Raw genomic sequence first — 23,305 nt, 5'->3', positions numbered from 1 at the left:
AACCAAACTATGAATACTACCTGGTATCACAGTACACCAATTACCTCCGCCCCCCAGCAGCACCTGCACTCCCACCCGCCCCAACACCCCCATGATGCGCATCATGCACCACACAAAGCAAGAACTTCCTATCCGGCACGACCACAATCTCATGCCTCTTCGTCCTCAACCTCAACAACTTGACCTCATCATCGCCCTCTTCCTTCTCCCCAGCGCCACCAGCACCAGCGCCAGAAGCGCTTCCTCCATCTCCAGCCACTCCTCCATCCACATGTCTAACAACCCCATCCCCATCCGCATCATCCTCCGCCCCGGACAGCGCAAGACTAAGTTCCGACGCACTGGCCACAAACGCAAAGATATGCGCCGCTAGAGCTTCACCCTGCGAAGGCTGATATGGTTGTGTTACCGCTTCTTCTTTCGGTTGTTGTTGTGGCTGTTTCGTAGACGGGGGTGGGGTAGCTTCCGTCTCGGTAGGTGCGGGCTCAGCTCCGGCTTCATTTTCAGTCTGCGGCTCAGTGTCGGTCTCGGTTCCGTCTACAGCGGTAGGGATAGGTGCGGAGATGGACTCGTTGCGCGGTGATTGCTGCGCCGCAGCTGTTGCTGCACTTGGGGGAGAAGGAGGTGGTGGTTTCGCATACAGCCCGGTACTCTGGATTATGGAGCCGTCTTTGCGGGAGAGAATGAAGGTAGATTGGACGCCGGGGCGGGAGGTGAGGTGCGAAAGGAGGGCGGTTACATGTTGGGGGATTTGGGTCTGTTAATTATTGGTATTAGATTGTTGTTGTCATTAAAATTTTTGTTGGTTGGTTGGTGTGAGGGAAGAGGGGGAGGGGAAAGAGCGTACTGTTGACGTTGTTGGTGGTGGTAGGAGTGTCATTGTGTTGGTGTTGTTGTGGTGGCGGCTTGTGCTGAGGTTGTTGTGTCTTCTGTGTGTCGGTTGGAGGAGAAACCGGCTATCGCATGCCTTTGCGTCGGATTGTATATTTGGGTAGAGGCTTGGTTGGGAATATGTTGGTTTGGCTGGAAGTTGGGAGTTGCGCTGGTGGTGGTGATCAACAATTCTCCGGAGTCGCGCTGGTGCGTGGCCTTAGGCTCCAGTCCGTGGTCTTTGTGCTGTGCTGACTGGAGCACCACTTATTGTGAAACTACTCCGTAGACCCCTTGTGTAGGTCTATTTCGTTTTTAGCGAATATTAATCCAGTTCATTACATTTATCATCTCTAAATGCACGGGCAGCGAAACTTAACTACGACGATGTATCGAATGTACAAACGTATGAAATTCTAGTATATTCAAGGTAAATCAACTGAAAACAAAGTGGTATCGTGCAACAAAACAACATAGGAAATATCTGCAAGTAACAGAGAATGACATCGGAGGCAAAATCCATCCACCAGGGACGCGCATAAATCCTCATCCTAAGATCGGACATTTCAAAGAGCGTAGAAAAACATCAACAATCGCCATTACACAATTTGGCATCAACTTCAAGACATCTGAAAGCTCTCAGGATTCGACCTTTCAGACATCCAATCCATATCAAAATCTTCAATCATATCCTCCAATTCTCTCACATTCTCACTGTCTTCGGTATCGTAGCTTCCCCGTCTGCTGGAGACCGGGCTCGCTATCCAGCTGGTTGGACGGTAGGGTGGCTGCCGTCTGCGGCTGCGCCGACGGTCGTCCACCATCGACTCATCCAAGCTGGAGCTGTTCGTAGACGAAAAAGACCGTCCTGTTGCCGGCGTGTTTGCCGAAGTATATAGAGAGGTAGCAGATCCCCCAAGCAGGCTTTCCACATTGCCCACGTCCAACGCAGCCATGAGTGCGGCCTGGAGGATTTTGTTCTGTCGTTCAAGGTGCGCAATGCGCCCTTCAAGAGCCCTGATCGTGTCGTGGTGAGAGCTTCGTGAGTCCCGAGAATAATACGAGCTCTGGGTATGATACGACTGTGGCGACGCCCGTCCGGAGGCACGGGTTCGGTGGCTTCCCGGCGAGAGACAGTAGTCGGAAGACCTCCTTGTCGCGCGCATTCTGTGCGAGCGGTGTTCATTCATGGTGAGGGCTGCTGGTCTCATCCGTCGCCGTCGACTAGAAGTCGGACGGGCTTGATCCTGGCGAGCGCTTGCGCTGGTGCACTCGTCATCGGAAGATGGGATGGGAACGTCGGAGCGGCCCATGGTATCCTGTTCTTTTCTCGCTCTCTCATGCGAAGAGGTCAAGCTTCGAGTGCTACTGCTCCGACGAACAGGGGCATCTCTGGAAGCAGGGAGCAGCTGCGGCTCAGAATCTCTCGCCAAGACTGCACTACCGGTAAGAGGTGTGCTGCAGTAACGCCTGCCAATGGATTGGCTGATTTGTTGTCTTGATGGCTTTGAGGGCGGAGGGGAGAGTGGCGGCGGGGATGGAGGGTCCGAAGCGACCTTTCGCTGATAGCGCATATTGCGAGTCGCTGGCTTTTCAGACTCAAGCCTAGGAGATTGTACCTCTCCGCGTTCCTGGGCCATTGCTTCTTCGAAGGCCTTTGCACTTCGTGGGGGCTGGTGATCCTCTTCTTCCTCGCGAGGAGTCTCCGAGTCCTTAAGATAAAGACGGCTCGCCGACATGTCTCTCATCTTCAACGCATGAACTCGTTCGGCCCGACTCTGACCTGCCCGTACCAAGGGAAGAGTGTTAGCCGGTGTGCCAAGGGTTGATTCATCATGCGCATTAGAGGCCTGGTTTCTCTCATCCAACACTAGTCTCGCAAGAGGCGCAGACCTGGAGGTGCTGCGACTATGAGCACCACTTGCTGCAGTTGATTCTGGCAGCGAAGGCAGGGGTCTCATGGGTGCTGGCAGAGGGAACGCATCGATTGTGCACATTGGCAGGGATGAAGGTCGGCGGGATCCTTTCTTCTGCGAATTATTTTCGCTCGCCACGCTTGCCAAGGGCTCCTTGTCCGATTTCCCAACATCAGAAGAAGTAGATCGTATCGGCTCAGATACCTCCTGAGCACCGCAGTCCTCTTTGACCGTGGTGCTATCGATCGGTTGGGGACATTCTTTATTTGAATCCATGCTACTTTGCTCCGGATCGGGGCTCGCAGGGAGAGGTCTGTTGAGAGCGAGCGAGCGAGCATTGGAGATGCGCCAGGCCCCTTTACTCGAATTGCGCGGGGGCATTGTGTCAGGGAAAAGCTTCAGAGACGGAGTGGTTTGGCTTGTCGATGTTGAAGAGCTTCCAGACGAGCTCGTAGCAGGCTTGTTAACTGCTTCTGGGTCGATTGCGAGACCTGAATCTGTCTTGAGACCAGACTGCACAACGTTAGACTTGCAAGTATTTTGGACTCCCGAGAGATTACCCACCTGGTCTTTGTCTGACGCCCTTCCATCTTTTAATACATCATCCGGAGACCTTGTGTCGGGTATTTTCTCTTCACTGCTGTCGACATGAATGCTGGGGTTCGCCGCGTCGCTGGGTTCGAGCGACTGTTTCTCCTTAGATCCGGATGTGGTGTCGGCGACAGTAACAGTAACAGCAACAGCAGGGTCCTGATTCTCGCACTGTGCGTCCACTTTGACATCCTTTGCCGGCGTGGGTGGCTGGTACGGCGGGGGATTCGCGTCATCGAAGTGCGGGGGGGTGGTTACCGCAGCCTCCACCAAAGATGTCAGCTCCCGTAGATCCAGCGCAGACAAATGATTTGTGCTAACCTCCGGTCTGTCCTTCTTTTCGAGCGGATCCGTGAGCCACGGCTGCCCAATGCTCTCTACATCCCTTCTAGAGTTCGCCATGAAACTGAGGTTGGAGATGGAACGAGAGGAAGACCGGCTCGAGTCCAGGCTTTTCTTGTGGCTCGACCGCTTGGAAGGTACTCCAGCAGGAACAGGAACACTCGTCGGCAAGAAGCCTCCTTCCTGAAGGGCAAGCAATTGCCGCGCTGACTCTTCGGCCTTCGTCCTGGGGTCTGTACTCTTTTTCGGACGTTGAGCGAGTTGTCGGAGCCGTCTCTGCCCGGCCTTGAGCATCTCCCGGGCTCCTGTGGATCCGGTGATGGGGCTTTGAGATTCAATGAACTTGGCGAAATCGGTTGCGTTCTCATCTCGCAGATCAAGATGCGCGGAGGATTGTAGGGTGTCCCGGGACTGCCGAGGTTCGTGTGACAGGGTCGACATGGTGTAGGCGCTTCTGGAGGTGTTCAGGGAACTCGGCCGACCAGTGGGGACAATTGGACTCGGGGCAATTAAGCTGTCATGGGAACCGTTGCTCTGCTGCATGGGACTTGCAGCTGCTTTTCAGCTGCTGGATATGCAGGTGAATCTCCCGCCACTAGTATAGTCTGAATGGTTAATGGCAACCACGGACAGTCAACGGTTCACACTGTCCGAACGAATGAAAGTTAATCCCGCGTAGGTCAATGAACGCTTTGCGGCGGATAGAAGAGGATGGTCAGATGAATAATGAGGACATGCAGGTAGTGCAGCAAGTCCACTATAGCCAGAGGAGGGTTGTAGATAGACGAAATAGTAAGAGCGGGAGGGAATAGTAGCAATGATGCAATTGATGAGAGACATACAGGTATATACAAAAGAATACTAAGTAGTCAAGGATTGGAATTGCCAACGCCGGAGCGAGAAGCAACCTATCCGGCGGGAAAAGAAAAAAGGCAGGTCCAGGGGAGAGGAAAGCAGGCTTTATGAAGGGTTCACACAGGAATCTCGAGGAGCTGTCAGACCCTTGCTGTTGGAGTCGGGGGGGTGTGTGCACTGCACCCTGGTAAGGTCTGACGGGCTAACGATGTCCCCTCCGTATGTGGAGTTGATGCATCGTCAAATGACGAGCCTTCCTCGTTCCCGATAGCTTGAACGATAGAGTTGGATCTAGATAGTGTAACCGGGCCCAAGACAAGGGTGGCAGGCATTCAAGGGCCCTACAAGAAAAGGTGAAAGGGGAGGAGGAGGGGAGGGGGGGCAAAGCAAGGTTGGTGGAGTCATTATTGGTTGAAACACCAAGGGAGAGGGGGTGAAAGGGAAGGGAAAGGCAGAGCTCTGAGCGCGAGAGGATGATACTGTGAAGCAGGAAAAAGAGAGAAAAGAGGGAAAAAAGAAAATGGAACAAAAAAGGAAAATCAAAAAATATAATTTTTTATTTTATTTTAAAAGGGAATAATAATAAAGAAAAGGAAAGAATAAAATAAAAGTAAAAAATAAAAGAATTCTTGTTAAGGAAAATATGACGAGCAGGATCCAAAAGAACCAGAAAAAGAAAGAAACGTTAGAGAGCAGCGATCGAGTCCGTGCCAGGCGCACTCGATCGGGGGAAGGAGGCCGATGATGGCGTCGAGTGACAAGAAGAAAGAAGCCCAGCAAGCGACTATTTGCTCGGCTGAGGAGGTCTCCTCCTGTCAAGTCGATGATAGTCAAGAGTCTGTCCGCCGCGCATCGCAGGGCGCGCATCGCGGATTTTCGTCATCCATGCTCCTGGGATCGTCCAGGCTGCACTTCGTTAGCCCGAGTCACTAGCCTCGAGAAGAGCTGCTTTAGTTGCATTTAGCTACTTTAGCTCGTTGGGTCCAGTTGGATAGATACTAGATACTTAGAGAGCCACCCAGTCAGTTTGAGAATTTCCTGTTGGCCAGCTGCATGGAACCGGGGGCTGCATCGAGTCAGTAAAAGCTGATCCCTGTCAGACCAACAAATTGAATCATTCAATTTTCTTTGGGACTTGGTGGAGTCTTCGGGATTCTCTGGCGGACTGGCCGTGTATAGGAGAGAGTAAGAGTGAGTGATTGAGTGAGTGAGCAATCCAGCGCGGGCTGTCGGATCGGCATTCAGCTTCCAGTCTCGTGTGACGTTAAAACTTGTCGCCGACTCCTATCTTCAGCAGTTGCCAGCCAGTTATTCCTGCGAACCGTTACAAGTAAGGGATATATGATGGGGATTAGTGGAGGGGGTGAAGAGGACTGAGAGGGGGGCGGATGAGGGGGGGGAAAGAGAAGGTCCTAGCTCTCTCACTCACTCTCGCTCTCCGCCTCCTCCTTGGAGGAAGCAAAGAGGAAAAAAGAGGGGGAGAAGGAGTAGCAGGAGAAGGAGGTCCTTGTCCCGAAAGGCAGTTAACGGTTTGGCGAGAACAATCCCGAGAGCAAAGAGAGGGATGGGAATGTGAGCTATCATCTGTGGATCATCGGCAACCGTAAGGCATGGACCAAATTTAGGGAGTCAAATGGAAGAAGAAATGTGACAGATGCACAGACAAGATAGCAAAGAAGTGGGGATTGGCAAGTCAAAAAGTTCATGCCGAACGAACCAACACTCTTAGTTCTCACTAGTCACTTTTAGCACATTCAACACTCGATACTAGTAGGTAGTATGTAGTAAGTAGCAAGCAATCTATCTATTCTGTTTGTTCTAAATCTCTCTCGCTCTCCCTCTTTCTATCTATCTATCATCTACTTAGTTATGTGTCCATCCCGTTTCTAAACTAAAACTTCTCGGGATCTATAGTATAGAAAGAAGGTTATACATCAGATCGGGAACATGGCTTGGAAATGGGATTCTGGATCCTTCATCCACCACCTCCACCTCCCAAATACTAATGATAGAAAAATATCGGGTCTCCACCAACGCTCTTGCGATCATCGCTCCTCCATCATCTAGTCACTTCCTCAGACTGTACAGAGTCGCGTAGGACAACATGAACGCCCTTGCCGGTCAATCCCAGCAATTTGGGTCGATCATTACGAGGGAATTCCCCCGGAGAGATTCTTATTACTGTCGGGCAGTGAGGCACCACAGATCAATAAATCGAAAGTAACGGTGTAAATCACCACCACAAAACTGAACCTTCTCTCTCTCTCTCTCTCTCTCTCTCTCTCTTTCTTCTCCCCTTCCTGCCCAGAGAAATAATAGAGGTAACTATACCTAGCGAGATAGTAACTAATTGGCTCGCTCGGGAATCAATCACCGAAGGAATGAAGCAATCAATCAATCAATCAATGAATCGATGTCTCCGGGATTCACTACTACGAAGTACCTCCCCCACGCAAGTAGCTAAGTAACCAATTGGGACGGTGATTGGAAGTTTAAAAGTAGTTCTTTCTTACCCAACTCCCGATGAATGAAATAGTGTTCACGACTATCGATGGCAAAGACGAGCTGCCAAACAAAGAATGAGAGCCGCCGGAATAAGCACCACCAGGCACTGGTTTCTTTTCCATCTGACCCTGGCATCCTCCTTCCCCTCTTCCCACCCCCCCTAAATCTTCCCCAATTCCCCTCTCTCTTCTTTTTCTCCTTTCCAGCCAAGAAGTGGACCGCGCAGCGATGGTTCGTGTTTAGGGACTTTGACGGACGGCATGTTTGCTTTCTGGGCTGGATCCACATCCTTCCTCCATGCCCCGACTAGCTGTAGAAGCAGACGCAGACGAGACGCAGATGCAGACAAAGGAAATGTCGTGGGGGGGAAAGGGAAGCTGAAGAGTTGGAGAAAGAACTCAGGCAAGCAAACCGGCAGATGGGAAAGAAAAAGACGGACCGGGAGAATGCATGAGGACCAAAGTGGAAAAGGAACTGAAGAGAAGATCCAAACTAGTGGCTCTCCCTTGCAGCAGATAGTTCATGCAACGCTCGTCCTCCAGGAACCACTCGTCCTTCATTCGCGACCCTCACGATGACCTGCTGAACGACACCGTCCGTGGGTTGTCCGAGAGAAAATTCTCCGATCGCACAGCCGCAAGGTGGACACCTGCATGCTGCTGCTGCCTTCCATGTTGCATCCACTGGACTCTCTCACATCATGGCCTACTTGCTCTACTTGGTCTAGCCGTAGTTGGTAGTGATAGTGTGAGGATGGTAGGAGATGGCTACACAGTAAGCTACAATACTTAGAAAGCTGCATGTCTGTTCATCCCGCCAGACGAGAGCCGATCCCGGTGGTGGCCCACCTGCTAGACAACTCACACGACCCAGTCCTTCTCATCCCGTCCCAGCTCGGCTCTGACAGACAAGTTGAAGGAACTGATCTACGGACTGACAACTGGATATTCGACTGGTCCCCAGATGCGTGCCGCGTCCCTGGGGATCCCTTCCGACCCGTCGTAAATGTCTACGAGATAGGGAAAGATTCAGAGTCGCAATCGCAACCGAAGGCTCCATCCTTCCAGTCGGCTTACGAGTGATTCGTCGTCATCGCTCTAGGGTGCCTTGATGCTGGCCCGAGAAAGAGAGAGCAGGAACCCCCCTGAAGACAGGGTATCGGATCAAATTCCAATTCATGTTCCACAGTCTTCCACTCACAGCCATGCAAGATGACATTCCTCGAAGGTGACAAAATAAAAGCAGAAGGATGATGGTCCGATTTTCTCCGATCAGCCTGATCGTCGTCAAGGGCACCTGCAACTGTTGCCTGTCAGCTCACATTGATACGTGCTCCTACCCTTGACAAGCAAATAGTCCATGTCCATCATGGGGCATAGGCCTCCCATCTGCCAAAGTCCATCTTCAACATGAACCTCATCTATCCTGAAAGGGGTAAGAAGCAGGAAAGAAACTGCCAAAGCCGGGGGCCATTCACATCTAAGGGTATGTTTGGACAAGCACACTCTGCCAGCTTTCCTGCCATCGCTTGTCCTCTGCCGAAAGAAAAATAAAAAGACAGTATAGAGAACATAGTTTAACAAACCCCAAGTCGAAACAAAAACGCCACTGAAACTCTGGCCTTCTTCGAGACATTCCAGAATTCCATATGCTCACGAGCGGTTCGAACCTTAAACCATAGGGAGGAGAAAAAAGTGTACATGATGAAAGCGCGACATCCAAGCAAGACGGCCCGAATGCATATACAGGAAACAAAATGGGGAAAGGACATCAAGAATCCGCCATGCTCGCTCATATGCATGCAAGTAAAGGACCAACATGTCATACTGTCGGTCATTAGACCCATGGAGTGTGTGATAGGTCTTCCAAAGAAAACGAAAAGAAGAGAAGAGAAATGAAAAGAAAAGTATAGCGAGGATGGATATGCCAAACTGCCATAGGGCATCGCATTATCTATCTCCGCTTTGGTCTAATGAATGGATCGGCTTCCTTCTTTTTCCGCATCGGGGGAGGTCGAGCGCCATTCCCGGGTCTTGGTGGTCCAGAACGTGGGGGTGCCTACATGCAAAATCAAATCAGTAAATAGTGTGTCATATGCTCACATGGAGACCAAACATACGTTGGCGGGCCCCGGACCTGGTTGAGGACCATTGATGGCTTTGCCTTTGTCAAGAGGGGCATACGCTGGGCCATCCCGGGATGGTCTTACCAATCCCTACAGAACCTGTTAGTGGTTATCGCAAGCATGCGTACAAGTCACTCATACCTCTGTATTAGATGGAATGTTAGCATCAATTTTGCTGCGTCGCGGACCCTTGGGAGCCTCGGGTGGAGGAGCGTTTGCTTTATCAGTCCGCGGCCGCGAGGCCTTCGATGCATTTGTCGGTGGCGAGTCGTTACGTTTCCTCTTTGCCGGGCCACTGCTATCATCACTCGGAGTAGCTTGGACAACAGGCACCTTGGGATCATGGCCTCCAAGTTGCCTAAGTCGTTGACGCTCCGTTCTTTGCTTCTGGTTCTGTACGTGATAGGACTCCTCCCGCGCAATTTTGGATCTCTCATGTTTTGGTAGGGTCTTAGTGGATCGGCACTCGCGTGAGACATGTCCAAACTGTCCGCATTCCACACATCGCGGAGCAGTACAATGGAACCGTGTGTGCCCAGTTTCCCCACATCTGTGGCAGGTCCCCCTGGTTGCCTCTTTTGCGTCAATATTGTCGCAGTTATGTGTCATGTGAGCGAAACTCCCACAATATCCGCACGTGCGGGTCTCATCCAGGCCATTTCCGCCGCCAGATGGGCCATCGGGAGGCACCGGAGGAGTTTCTTGTTCGGAAACAGACACTGATGGAGAGTTACGCGTAGATGCTGACGAAGGTCGTGAGACAGATACAGCCGATGCAGCCCCCGATTGCACCACCGGAGCCTCAGACTGTGCATCCAGCATGTCGACATTCTGGTACCCAGTGAACTGTGGCCGCTGAAGGATCTTGAGTACATCACCATCCGTATATACATTCCTTCGGCGTGCGTCTTTGATTAAACCATTCCAGAACTCGCCTTGAACGAGAGCCTGAGAGTTTCCCAGAACCCAAAGAGACGACTTGGCACGTGTGAGACCGACGTTCATACGACGAATGTCAGCCAAGAAACCTATGCCTTTATTGGAGGCTCGCACGCAAGAGAAGATAATAACTTCACTTTCCCTACCCTGGAAAGCATCCGTGGTGTTGAAATCAATCTTGTTGAAGATCTCGTTGCCATACCTGGCAGCGAATTGTGTCTTGAGCTCTCTCAATTGGCCCTTGTATGGCGTAATGATACCAATCTTTCGATCGAAATTAAAGGCGCGGAAATCTGTCACCAAACGTTCATACAGCTGCATAGCCACCCTAAGTTCTGCTATGTTGATCAACGAGTGTCCCTTCGCAGCACTTTGGTGAAGTCCTTGCACGTCGAAAAATCGGTAAGGGCTGAGAAGTTCACTTTGATGCCAAGGCCGAACGCGAAGTTGAGCCATATTAGGACCATCTTGTAGTCGGCCGTCGTAGAACGCAGAACTAGGGAATGCACTGATTTCTGGATGCATCCGGTATTGGATATCCAGCAAGTGCACATCCCTTGGATGGTTGGCTTGCATTCTGACGAACAGACTTTGCTCGTATTGAAACTTCGAAGCGACCTTTGACAGAACAGTTGGCGGTAATTGCTTGGGATCACCGACGAGGATACATTTAGAACACCCGTACTTCAAAGGAATCAACGCACTTAATTCAATCGACTGTGCCGCTTCATCAATCACAACAGTTTCGAACTCGATGCTGAGATTTTGGAACATTTCATGACCACTTCCGCTCAGCGTAGCACATATAACATGAGCGCCGTCGATGATCTCCTGCTGGATGCGTCGCCTAGTTAGTTCTGCGTCTCGGGCTGCGGAGTGGTTCTTGTCCCTGGCGCTATCAATCTCCTGGCTCAGTTGTGTCTTTTTCTTTTTTAGCAGGTCAAATTCTCGCTCCAACTCTGCGGGAACGGGCAACCCTTGTGCTCGGCACTGATCCATCCGAGCCCGAGTCTCCTTGAAAGCGGTATCTGCAGCTTTGTGCTCCATATAGATTTTCTGTAGATCTCGCTCCCCTGGATCTTTGCGTGCCGTCTGGTTTAACCTAGCGTTGACCAGCTCATCCAAAGTGACGTCAAGTACGTTGGTATTGATAGCATCGCTTCTTCCTAAGCGAATAACGGAGAGCTTCTCCTGACGACCATGTATAGTCTTCACTCCCTCCTTGAATCTCATGACTAATTCGTCAACAGCAGCATTACTAGGAGCGCACACCAAGAGCTTCTTCGACGTGGTTGTCCTTCCACCAGCGGGCTTAGCATTCCCCATGGGTCGTGAGATAGCAACGCCTTGATTGCCAAGGACATTACTCAATAAGGCACCCACGAGCGCCACGATCGTCTTGGTCTTTCCAGATCCTGGAGGTCCCTGAATCAGAGTGAAAGCATCATTGTCCAGCGCAGATTTGATTGCTTTTGCCTGGGCAGAATTGACATTGTAATTATCTGCAATGGGCTTCAGACTGGCATCCGAGTAACTCAGGATCGGCGATGGCTTCGCTCTGACGATCTCTTCACAAAGATCGTAATACTGCAAAGCCATGAGTGCACCGTATTCACGTTCCAGTGGGGTCAGCGACGTAATCTTTGCACCCCAAATTATGGCTCCAGGACCAAGAGAATTAATGAAAGGATTACCGGGGTTGACTCTATAGGAAATTTCGACCATTCCTTTCTTCCTGTTGATGCCAGAGACCCTGGCCAAGCAATGAGGGGCCGATGAATCGCCGGTTGGTGAGCTTGCTTTAGAAAGCAGGACAATGTCGGCTTCACCCAGCCCGAAGTCCTTGGCCTCCATAGCTGGTATAGCTGTACTGACTTCGACAAACGAATCCACAGACAACCGCGTGGCGACTTTCACCTCGAACGGCTTGAACGTGCCCTCTTCCTTTGAGGACTGGAATCCTTGCCATGCCTCCAATATTAGAAGCGGCTCGAATGTTCTTTGGTACTCGATAGGGTCTCTGAAAGCGTTAGAAACTAGGCTGTAATCAGTACGGCCAGAATTTGGCGGAAGATCGCCATTCGTGAAAAAGTCCCAGGCAAGGATTGTGCGGTGCAAAGAAGAGAGGTCAGGCGCAAGTCGTGCACGCATATCTTTTGCAGACCGCACCTGCTTGATCTTCTTGACTGGACCTTGTTGCTTCAACGACATCCGCTTGCTCTCCTCGTATGCCTTAACCGCGTCCGGTTTCCTTGCTTTGGCACCAAAAAGCTCTTTGTCAAGCTCATCTTCGCTTTCCGATTCAGATTCGGATCCAGATGAGACCATCATACTCTCAGCAGGGGTGTGGTCCTTGCCCTTAACCCCAATCCCAGTAAGCCCAGAGCCCTGTTCAGCGGTTTGCTCAGCAACACCTAGCGCGGGAAGGCCCTTCTTTAGGCGCGCTAGCTCTGCCATATCACGCTTTTTCTTGGCCTCTCTTTCTCTTTCACGCTTCTCGCGGAAAGCTTGGACGGTCACGGCCGGCCTCAAAGGAGCGGGAGATGGTTTAGGGATCGCTGGGAGTGCCTTGGCAGCTCTTTCTGCCTTTTTCTTGGCTTCTGTAGCTACCCTTTCTTTATTGAGCTCGACAGACCTCGACAGCTGAAGCAAGACATCATCTGGGACGTTATCATCAAAGTCGTCGGCAGACCTAGACGGGCTGGGGGTGGCTGAAAGCTCGGCTGGCTTAGCGAAAGCCGTGATTGTGCTCTGCTTCTTGAGGCTGGCGGTAGAAGCAGTGACAACAGGCTTCTTATAGTAAGCTTCAAGAGCTCGTACAAGCTCCGCCTTTTCGCGCAGTGTCAATATAGTCTTAATAGAAGAATTGACTGCCACGCCCTCGATGAAACTCAATGCATCCTGCTTCACGGTGGTAACGCTTAGTTCCCCTAAACGTCGCAGAATTTTAGACACAAGCCCAACCAAGGTGGTTGCTAAGTATTCATCTTTCAGTCGAAGCCATTTGACCATTGCGCTCATCGTTGTGGTTGCAGACTTGAGAAAGTTCTCACGGGCAGAGTTCTCTTGATTTGGATCTGCGTCGACGACAGCGCTCAAGAAGATACCATACTGCCCAAAAAGAAGATCTGCGAATTGTATGGTATCTCGACAAAATTCCAACATCACAGCCTTGTCATTTCCTCTTAGGTGCCATGTCTCCGTCTCGTCGAAAATTGTTGCCAAGGCTTGCCAGAGATACTCCCAGAGTTTCTGCAGTGAAAGTACTTCCCTGCGGTCAGCGAGCTTGCGTGTTCTGAGCATGCCAGTTTGACTATCGCAAAGGATATCAACAATGTCCGTTCCGGTATGTAACATCCTCGGGGCAGAGGCAAAGGTTTTCATGTTCGAGATACGTCGGAAAGACCAACTCAGCCCATACATGGTCGTGATGAAGAATGATTGCAGTAAATGGGAGATTGCATCCCGCCGAGCAGACTGACCGCTAACATTCTTGATGAGATCAACAGCAGCCTGGTAAGTGTTCAAATCAGCCGCAAAAAGAGCAGAAATCAATGCACTACTGGTATCTTGGCTCTTAAAAAGTTCATCAAGATGCTCGGGCCTGAAGTCTGCAAGGCGCTCTATTATTTGGCAGGAGAGATGAGTTAGATGCCCGTAGATGACATTGAAATGCGTCTTTTCCGGGCTAGATTCCCCTTTCGTGGGGAACTTCTCGAGACCGACCAGCGGCAAAATTCCAAGCAATGCTGACGTTGACAGGGCCAGATTATCTTCATGCAAATGTTTGACGACTGCATCCCATATCGTGGCGGAATATGTACTCACACCATGTTGAAGTGTATTATGTCGGAGGATGACTTCATAATCACTCTTGAGCGATTGACATTCGAGAGCAAGCGTGTTACGAATGACATCCATACACAGAGAGGCGATTTCTCGCTGACGACCCTGCTCAACCGCAAACTGAGGGGGCTTCAGGATGGTTTCAATGTTGGCGCTTACGACGCCCAAAGTCTCTGACAGCACAATACGCTCTACAGATCCTCTTGACGACTCGTGGTCAGTGAAACTGCGAAGTGTATGGAGCAATATCGCTAGTCCGGTATGGAAACAATGATAACGGGCAAGATTCGGAAATCGCACATCTTGCAATCGGTCAAGAAGCTGGTAAACGAGGGATCTGCAGGCCGAAGGTTGATGAGCACCTTTCAGTGACGACATGAATGGACTGATCCATGACAACATATCCTTCATTGCAGACTTCTCGTACGGCTCACCCTCAGTGGCTTGCATCAAGAAAGCATCCAACTGAGGATTATAGAAGACGAGCTCAATCAAAGCCTGAGGCGATATTGTTTGCATTGCATCCCAGAAATCACCCGGGGCCTTTTCCAGGAAGATCTGTATAGTGTTCAGGAGGAAGCGTAGCCCGGGAGATTGTATACCGAGATGGTCCACAGAAAGACGGCAGGGATCAATTTCAAGCGCTCGTAAATGATGGGTAATCTGGTCCTTGTCCAACCTTCTTACGACAAGCTGCATACCACGCCACAGACGTTGGATTACAGCTAATTGTGTTGGCTGCTGGGAAGCCGTCCTGAGCGCATCAAGAAGCCCTTCTTTGACTGCCCAGTCAAATTCCATCGTCGTTGGGGGGCGAGCGTAACGCATCCAAGAATGGATGGCCCAGAAGCTGCGGTTTTGGTTGGGGTCAAAGAGAAACCGAGTGACGGCGGGGATGTAGTCAGACACTTTCAGGCTGCGTTTTGTCTGTATTAACCTGAATGGTACATCAAAATACTCCTGCAGGAGACTGTCATTACGGAGCATAGCGTCACAACTCAAAGTCTCAAATATTGAGAGTAGAGAAGCTCGATCCAGCACATGGAGCCCGATCTCTTGGGGCGGGACTTCTTTAAGCTTTGCTGTTGCCGTTGTAAGATTTCTTGTAATGCGCTTGATGTCCCATTCATCAAGCAATCGAGCAAACTTGTCAATATCCTCATCATCATAGCTTTCCTTGAGATGTTCCATGAGCCATATTTTTCCCGTGTAGTATTGCTTAATGCAGAGGTCGCACTTCTCAAGCGAGTCGTCCAATTTTCGCCAGATCCAAGTCTGTACTTCCTCAACTCCCTCTTGATTATAAGCCAATATCCTCATGCACGACAGGAACTTCTCCTTGCGGCTGTTGGCCTCCGATACCAGATCCGCAACAGACTTCCCAGTTTCGTCAACTTGATTCACATCGTCGTATCGTGCATGGTCGTCATCGTGTTTTCGGGGGCATAGAATATGAATACTGTCGGGGAGCGACTGTAGCTCCCTATTGACATCAGAAATACTAACTGTCAGTGGAAAATAATACTAATATGAATATAAGGTCTATACCCACCCAACTATATCCATGAATTCCATGGCTGTCTCTTAAGGGTTTGGTGTGTGTCAGGGACACAGCGCATTCCTCCAAAAACAGGTCGAGGCCGAGCTTTTTCTAGCGACAACGGAAAAGAGAAACATCCCAGAGTTGCCTACTATATAATCATGGCTACCCGTGACAACTGAGCACCTGAGGAGGAATTAGGAAGTCGGAATGTGCTCAACACAAACCAGCCGATCAAGTGTGTATTGAACTGTAAGTGAGGATAATGACCGAAATGTGAGGTCAATGCTGGTCCAAGCTGGGAGCCAAGTATTGCACCCCCGAGTCTGCTAGGAAAGAAGAAGAAGCGAAGAAAGGGAATAAGAATCGCAAAGAGTGAAAGTCGATTTGAAGTGAATGAAGGACGGAGTAAATCGGCGCGGTCCTTGCAGTCATTCTGATTGGAGGATACTCAAGGCGGTGAAGCCAGGTGGTCAGCCACTTTACGCGCCTTGACGCGCCTTGAGGCAAGATTCGCCTTCCGCTTCTTTACCCAAGTGGGAAGGTACAGATCAGCTCCAGGAGCGATGTTAAATCTACACACACTCACCAATATCAAGGTGGATACAAAGCAGACTTACGGAAGTGATACCCGTATCAGCAGTACTCATTGAGCTCTTCAGTAGAATACATAAGACCCATAACCTCCACCCCGCATATGATTCGTTTCCACGTGCCGGCTCCGAAGTACTAGTACCAATCCAAGAGAAACATATGCGGAGATGCTCGAAATCAATTGAACAGAAGGGATAAAAGAGGAAAGTTCCTTGAGTGAATGCGCATTTGGTGAAAAAGGCTTTGTACAGGAATTAGAAGGAAAGGGATTGTGTGAAGACTTTCAGGCCTATTGTCATCACATAGGGCCTTCAGTGTAAGTAGAACGATAGAACTGGGGGTGACCCCAGGCGCTGATGAAAGCAATGCAAAAGTTATAAAACAAGATAAAAAGACACATTTGCGCCGGACCTCCATCCAATTCCGAACCGAACGCCTTCTATCGGGGAATATGGGAATTTGCTCGTCAAACAGAAATGGGTAACAGATTGATTGCATGGACAGAAAAAGGAGACAGGGTTTTCGTCAAGGGAAACATTGGGCAAAAGAGGGATTTAAGAACGAAAGGCGCGGAAGATATCGAGCTATGTACGCTGTAAGATAAGAGACGGGATTATATGGCATGGAAAGGAGGGTCGTGAGCACCATGGAGAGGGCTATGCGGTTCTTGGGCACCAGCAAAGGATGACTCTCTTGTCAGGTCTCCTGCTGAATAGTCGTTGGTCACTCCAAAACCATGTTGTACCCTCTCAAACGAATGTCGTGTTCGATCAGATGATTGATGAATGTAATCAACTGGCTGTGGATGAGGCAGTCGAGTCGTGTCAAGGCTTGACGCATAATTTGTCCCGTTGCTTCCGCGCGGCCGGTGAGTGTGAATTGTGGGAACGATGGAGGGCGAATAGATTTGCTGTTCATCCGAAAATGGATCTTGTTTCAAGCTGGGTTGAATAGGCTTCGCAAAGTCGGAAGATGTCGACGACTCATCACTAAAGGCGGTAGATGCTGCTGCTGCTGCTGCTGCTGCTGCTGCTGCTGCTGCTGCTGCTGCTGCTGCCGCCGCCCGAGGAGGAACTGTTCCTTCATACTGGTCCAGGAATTTAAATTTGCCCTGAGAGACCTGCTCACGAATGATGTCCACATCGAGGGGGAAGAAAACCTTTTGGAACGCTTTGACAGTGAAGCGCGGCAGGAGGCATATCGTGACCGTCAACAGGAGCACAACCCAAAATGACAGGGCACCGTACATCTGGGCCCCTGCATTGTAGAAGGTTGTTGATGCTTCCATTGAAGAGTAAATACCGGTCCAGAGAAAGATAAGAAGGGAGCTGACGACATTGATCAAGACCGTCAACCAATCCCAGCGGTAGCAATTCATCAAGATGTAGGTGTTGCTGGCAATAACCGCACTAGAGCCGACGAGGACGCCCATTCGCGTCCGGTCATTGACGTCCTTGCCATTAGAGTGCACAAAGGTTGACGGGCTGTACAAAAGATAGGGCATGAAGAAGCAAATAATGGACTGGTAAAAGCCATCGAGCATATAAAGCCTATTTCCGTTAGTGATTGCCTCACTAAATAGCAGATCATATCATACCAGAACTTGAGTTGTGACCATTCTTTCTGCTCAATGCCTCTCATGTACAACTGAGGAACAGCTAATGAGACTTTGTCGTCAACATCTTGATCAAATATGCCCATTAAGATAACGGGCAATGATGTGAAGGCGACGTTGACTAGAACGATATAGGTGTAGTCAAAAAGGTAAGAGCCGTCGAAATTATTGTAGAACGAGTACCAAAACAGAGCAATCGTCCAAACCAGATTCTAAGAGTAGGTCAGCAAGCTGTAGGTGGAAACTTAGTGCAGGATACTGTACCTTATAGAAAAAGTTTGCAGTTGTTTCCGCCATACGTCGGTAGGAATACCTTCCATGGACCAAAACAAGGCGCTGCAGGAATCGAAATTGGCCGATAGCGTAGTCAGAGGACATGGCTGCCTGGCCACCTTCTTCACCGAGTATACCGACGCCGATATCAGCCTCTTGAATCATGGCGACATCATTAGCGCCATCACCAATTGAAAGGGCCATAATATTGAGACCATTCTTGACCAGCCGCACGACAGCCGCCTTCTGGGCAGGACTGACACGACAGCATAAGACCGATTTACACTGCTTGCATAGTAGGAGAAACCTCTGCTTCAGATCATCACCGAGCATCAACTTGAGTGTGTCACCGTCAATAACAACGGCATGTGTTGGTGGTGGCGGTCTATGATCCTGACGAGCGGCAACAAGTTCTGCATCTGATCCAACCAGTCCAAATCGCTGCAGCTGGTTGTCCAGTTCCTGTGATGCACGCTCTAGCTGGTCTCCAGGAACATTGAACACTAAAAGCTCCATATCATTGCTGAGAAGGTTGCATGAGTAGCCGATATTGATCGCAGTCTCGACTTTGTCGCCAGTGAGAACCCATAGCTTGATGCCTGCATCTGCTAGCAATGAAATGGTGTCTGGAACGCCATCCTGCAATCGATCCTCAATCGCTGTACCACCTATAAGCATGAGGTTTTGCTCTATCTCGCTTGCTACTTGCTCGAGCTTCTCTTCACGGTCAGTGAGCGCAGCAGCAGCCAAGTCATGTTCCTTGCTCCACGCCCGATATTCTTCTTCGCTGAGATCTCTATATGCAATACACAAAGTTCGCAGACCTTCATTGGCAAATATCTCCAAGTGCTCTGCAGTTGTCTTCCGAAGCTCCTGCTGCTTACCTGGGGCCAGACGCGAATAAATGATACTATCTGCACCCTTACAGAAGAGCCGTATACTACCGTCAGGCATGCGGAGGATTGCGCTCATCCTTTTTCTTGTTGAGTTGAATTCCAGGGTATTAAGGACTGTATATGTCCTCTCTTCGCCGAGGACATTGACAATAAGATCATCATTTGATCGACCGAGAAGAGTAAAGCCACAATCCCTTGCTGTGCTGACAAGAGCAGCCTCATCTGGGGATTGCGCTTGGAATTCGATTTGCGGAGGATCGCCAGGAGTATGCTCGGTAATCACAGTATGACACACTGCAAGGGCTAGCATGAAGTGCTCTGTTGCCTTCCGTTGCTCCTCACCAGCTTGGCCGCCCAAGTCCGCGACGTAGCTTGGCGCTATGAACGTCAAGTTTTCTTCACGCATATAAGGATTGTCATACATTTTGCGAAGCATGTCAACCATCATGACTGTATCGGCAGCCAGCTTTTCGCGGGCTCTCGCGGCTACAGCATCAGCGTCACCACCTTCTCGTCGAACAATGCCAATCTGCGCTTCTGTAAATGCCTCGCCGTATGAGACTCCATTGATGGTGCACTTTTTGAAATCCATGACGTTCTGGGTCAGCGTTCCGGTCTTGTCTGAAAAGATGTATTCAATTTGACCGACGTCATCGGAAATATTCCAAGACTTGGGTACACATGACATTCCCAGCTTGTCATAATACATGAAGACATCACTGTGGATAAACACAGCTTGAATTGTTCGGACAATTTCGAGCGAGATATATAGCGAAATAGGTACCAGATTTTGGAATAGGATGACTGCGACCCAGAAGGTGATGAGACCAGTAACAGCAGGTGTACTTCCGTATGACCCAAAATCGAAGAAGTCAAGCGATGCGTCAGGTTTACCCCAAGCAACTCCGTTGCCTATACCACAGATAAGGCACATGATGAATAGAATGATGAAGTTATATATGACGTTCCAATTGAGATCCTTGGCGAGTCGAGGTTTCTTGGAAGGAGTTTCGCCAGAGTTTAGCATGACCTTGGTCTCCTCCCCGGTAAAGAGAACGACCCCGAGGGCCCATTCTGTGTTGCGAAGGAAGCAACCGCGGAGGAGCACGTTGTTGATTGTTATCGGCTCAACCATATTCTTTCGAGGTGCGTCTGAGTAGGTCGGATCGCGCTGTTCCCAGCGTAAGGCACCATTGTAGGCATACAGATTCGGATGAGGAGCCTCGCTATCAATCACGAACTCGCATTTTTCGCAATCCCTAGCGTGTCGGACTTGACGCCCACAGTTTAGAGCTTGTCTGACTTTCAAGTTCGTTTCGCCATCCAAACTCTTTGTTTCCACATAGCACGCGCCATCCGGGTCGGAAGTCGAGAGCAGCACAATATCAGCCGGAATCTGATCCCCATTGTACAAACGAACAAAGTCTCCAACTTGAATATTTTTCCAAAAGTCGCGCTTAAAACGAGCATTACCCAGAGTCTGCTTTGACATATCCACGATACTGCCGCCTTTAGGAGGATGAGCTGCAGGAGCTGGAGTAGCCAAGCTATCCCGAGCCAATTTGTCAGGATGCAAATACTGTTCATTGTTGCCAACTGGAAGTGGCCAATCTGGGCGTGCCTCTGGTGCTGGTGTAGAAACAGGAGTCATCTGGATAGCGTCGTCCTCGTCCTGCTCGGAAGACATCGAAGCCCTTGGCGAAACGGTCGTCATGAAAGTTAACCGCCGGTTGTCTTTGACTTGTTGCTGAGAGGTCTTATTCTTTTGGGCCAGGCCTTTCATCGCCCTGTAGGTCTGAACCGTCGCCCTAGTACACGCTTTCTTGAACTGACGCCAGAGAGAGACGTTATCCTCAGTCGAGTTCACGTTGGTCCAGTCTATTAAGCGATATACGGGCGAGTTGTTTAGTTCGTTATCCAGGACTGTACGCCGAAAGTCTTCGATGGCATCTTTGATCGAGGTAAGCACAACAATGACGATGAGAGGCACGGTATTAAGGGCGGGGTCAGAGACGCCGAAGATCGAGAAAAACTAGAGCTTTTAATGAGCATTTCCGGTACTCTGCACTATATCTCGAGGATAGGGTCATACACTCAGAATAATGATGAAGAGGAAATAGATATTTGCAATGTTCTGGAACTGAAACCAAATGTTTTTCGGAACGAAAGACAAAGCAGTATATTTTGCGGTCCGGATCTTGTTCCTAGGATACGCTGCCTTGGGACGGCCGTCTTCGTCCCTTTCGCTCTCCGGTATAGGGATGTTGAAGTAAATGCGTCTATTGCCAGACCCCGTAGGGCTTTCCGTGCTTGTAGTTGTTTGTTGAGAAGTAGGTGATTTCATCGACGTAGGGGAATTGGCTGTACTTGTTTTCGGCATTTCCTCCTTCGCATCCAGATTCTTCTTATGCAGGCGATCCACTATTGAGACGCGCTTCCGGGTGCCGCCTGCGCCGGCTCTCCGTTGTGTTGCCCATCGTTGGCGCTTTGTCGGTTTCGAAACGTTGCTGCTAACCTCCCGGATGTCGTTACCACTTTCATTGAACTCTGCGCCCAAGTCGATTGAAGCCATTTAGGCTACTGTCAGCCCTAGCAAGGGCATAAAACGAGCGAGGTGCTGATTAAACCGTTGAAAGGATAGCATCCGCAGCAACGAGCTGGACCCCGGCAGCGCAGCCAGCTCGCGGAATCGACTCGTTATTTCCGTCGCGGATTTGTTTTTAGTGCAGTAGAAAATCGAAGGCCGTATTTACAGGAACTGGTGGGTAGACGGGTTCGCAATTAATGCTGGTAGGCGCTCAAGCAGGTCAAACGTGAAGGAGAAGGAATGAAGCGTCAATTAACACCAAGGGACGCCCAAAACACAAGGCAGTCAGGAAGGTGAAACGAGCGGAGGGGGAAAAGATCGAGGGTTACTGAGGATTATGCATTCGTGTGCCATTAACGAAAGAATGTCGAAGGCAAAGCAAACGAGAAGAAAGAAAACCAAGAAACTCATGCAAAAAAGGAACCGGTCCTCCAGAGGCAAGAGTAAGAAAGAGGCTTAAGGACAGCGTCAGTTTCTTGGAGAGCCAGCCCAGCCGACAATCCCTCCTGGAGGCCCCCGGGGGGAGAAGACGACGGCTGTGTAATACGGGCACAATACGGGGAGTGCCAAAAAGTGTAACTTTCCAGGGTTTGTCAGCTCCGTATGGTAAACATGCCTCCCCGACTTTGTAAATTTTCAAATATAACCGGGCAGATGGGTCGGTCTCCAATCAGATGGACTTTCGGTTCATGTTTCATCTACATGGAAACTACTAAGCAACTCCTGGATATGATCCATGTAGTAAGTGAGTAGGCCTATGGGGGAGGCGGTTACCTATGGATGCTGTACTGTTCCGGGCTCCCGTCAGGTACCTGCCTCACCCCTGCTATGGAGTACATTCGAGCACAACAACAGCAATCACCACTACTATCTCCTGCGGCATGGATTATGATGCTTGAGAACGACGATGATTTTCCCTATCATAACTATTTCTTCTCACATGTAATCTGGAATACACTACTGTGTATTATTGGATTTCATGGTGTGTGGAATTTCCGACCGGGTTTACCAGCCTCGCCCTAGACTGCGCATGGGTACATATGAACGCTGATCAGAATGGAGCCCTTTCGACGTTGGTCTTCTTACTACTTTGTGTGTATCCAGGCCCCTCTTCGACGGAACTGTCGGTCTTCCATGAATATGGCCAGTTTTCATTAGACTGCGCGAACGATTTCTTGATTTATTATTTATAGACACAGCGTCTCCGGTTGACCCTTCTTCATCTCTTCAGCATTTCATTTGCACACCAATCGGATCCCATGGCAAGTATTGGTACCTCCAGTCGCAACTCCTTGTCTCGAAGCTGATCTCCCGCCAGCCCAGCGATGATACATTCTAATCCCCCCTAAAGGAGGGATTGAACCGCCCGGATGTAACATGCATGGATAGTCAAGACAACAGCGTGTAGATATGTTCAGGCCGGACCACTCAACGACCCTTCATGGAACGGAAGCTGTCGCGTTAGTTGGTAGGCCTCTCCTTCCGTACCTTGGGGGGCGCTTGCGAGTCTGGGTCGGGATACGGAGCCTGAAACAGGCTAACAGCCGTCCGGGACGGCACATGCTGATGGCATCCATGGATAGGTCCACCCTACGGAGCGCGGAGATTCGGAGGTACCACAGAAATCCGTGCTAACTGCATATATTGAATCAACGGTGCTCCTAGTCTTGCATTGTAGAATTGCACATGGACTGTGCATGGTCTAGCACCAGAACGCTTCAGAATGCCGGATATAAAAGCATCCGACTCCAGTACACTCATGTCTACTGTTCCCCAAGCACGGGTACCTGACATTCTCGTTCCCCTTTTGC

General features: G+C 50.1%; 6 protein-coding genes across 6 annotated transcripts; all 6 read right to left on the bottom strand.

Moving 5' to 3' along the window:
- Positions 1-40: 40 nt before the first annotated feature.
- Positions 41-4,262, bottom strand: BDQ94DRAFT_174815 (uncharacterized protein; the record flags this gene model as incomplete). The annotated part of the gene is made up of 3 exons (XM_026772406.1): positions 41-757; positions 1,578-3,299; positions 3,351-4,262. The coding sequence occupies 3 exons, from the start codon at positions 4,260-4,262 to the stop codon at positions 41-43; spliced, it is 3,351 nt and encodes a 1,116-aa protein (XP_026621358.1).
- A 1,707-nt stretch (positions 4,263-5,969) lies between these two features.
- BDQ94DRAFT_152165 (uncharacterized protein) lies at positions 5,970-6,291 on the bottom strand. Its single transcript, XM_026767911.1, has one exon. The coding sequence runs from the start codon at positions 6,156-6,158 to the stop codon at positions 6,000-6,002; it is 159 nt and encodes a 52-aa protein (XP_026621357.1). The 5' UTR covers positions 6,159-6,291; the 3' UTR covers positions 5,970-5,999.
- Positions 6,292-8,543: 2,252 nt separating this feature from the next.
- Positions 8,544-9,639, bottom strand: BDQ94DRAFT_152164 (uncharacterized protein). Its single transcript, XM_026767910.1, has 3 exons — positions 9,346-9,639; positions 9,199-9,294; positions 8,544-9,137 (listed from the first exon to the last, which is right to left on the bottom strand). The coding sequence occupies exon 3, from the start codon at positions 9,022-9,024 to the stop codon at positions 8,656-8,658; it is 369 nt and encodes a 122-aa protein (XP_026621356.1). The 5' UTR covers positions 9,025-9,137; positions 9,199-9,294; positions 9,346-9,639; the 3' UTR covers positions 8,544-8,655.
- On the bottom strand, positions 9,033-15,564 carry BDQ94DRAFT_174814 (putative tRNA-splicing endonuclease; the record flags this gene model as incomplete). Its single annotated transcript, XM_026772405.1, has 4 exons — positions 9,033-9,137; positions 9,199-9,294; positions 9,346-15,472; positions 15,542-15,564. 4 exons carry the CDS (start codon positions 15,562-15,564, stop codon positions 9,033-9,035), a joined length of 6,351 nt encoding a protein of 2,116 aa, XP_026621355.1.
- Positions 15,565-16,081: 517 nt separating this feature from the next.
- On the bottom strand, positions 16,082-17,214 carry BDQ94DRAFT_152161 (uncharacterized protein). Its single transcript, XM_026767909.1, has one exon. It carries the CDS (start codon positions 16,619-16,621, stop codon positions 16,301-16,303), a length of 321 nt encoding a protein of 106 aa, XP_026621354.1. The 5' UTR covers positions 16,622-17,214; the 3' UTR covers positions 16,082-16,300.
- BDQ94DRAFT_98552 (phospholipid-translocating P-type ATPase) lies at positions 16,460-21,607 on the bottom strand. The gene is made up of 4 exons (XM_026776985.1): positions 21,000-21,607; positions 18,003-20,939; positions 17,721-17,950; positions 16,460-17,673 (listed from the first exon to the last, which is right to left on the bottom strand). The coding sequence occupies exons 1-4, from the start codon at positions 21,477-21,479 to the stop codon at positions 16,737-16,739; spliced, it is 4,584 nt and encodes a 1,527-aa protein (XP_026621353.1). The 5' UTR covers positions 21,480-21,607; the 3' UTR covers positions 16,460-16,736.
- Between the last annotated feature and the right edge of the window lie 1,698 nt (positions 21,608-23,305).

The sequence above is a fragment of the Aspergillus welwitschiae genome (genome assembly GCF_003344945.1).
Source record: "Aspergillus welwitschiae strain CBS 139.54b unplaced genomic scaffold BDQ94scaffold_46, whole genome shotgun sequence".
Classification (NCBI taxonomy): Eukaryota; Fungi; Ascomycota; class Eurotiomycetes; order Eurotiales; family Aspergillaceae; genus Aspergillus; species Aspergillus welwitschiae.
This window is presented reverse-complemented; position numbering and strand designations above follow the sequence as displayed.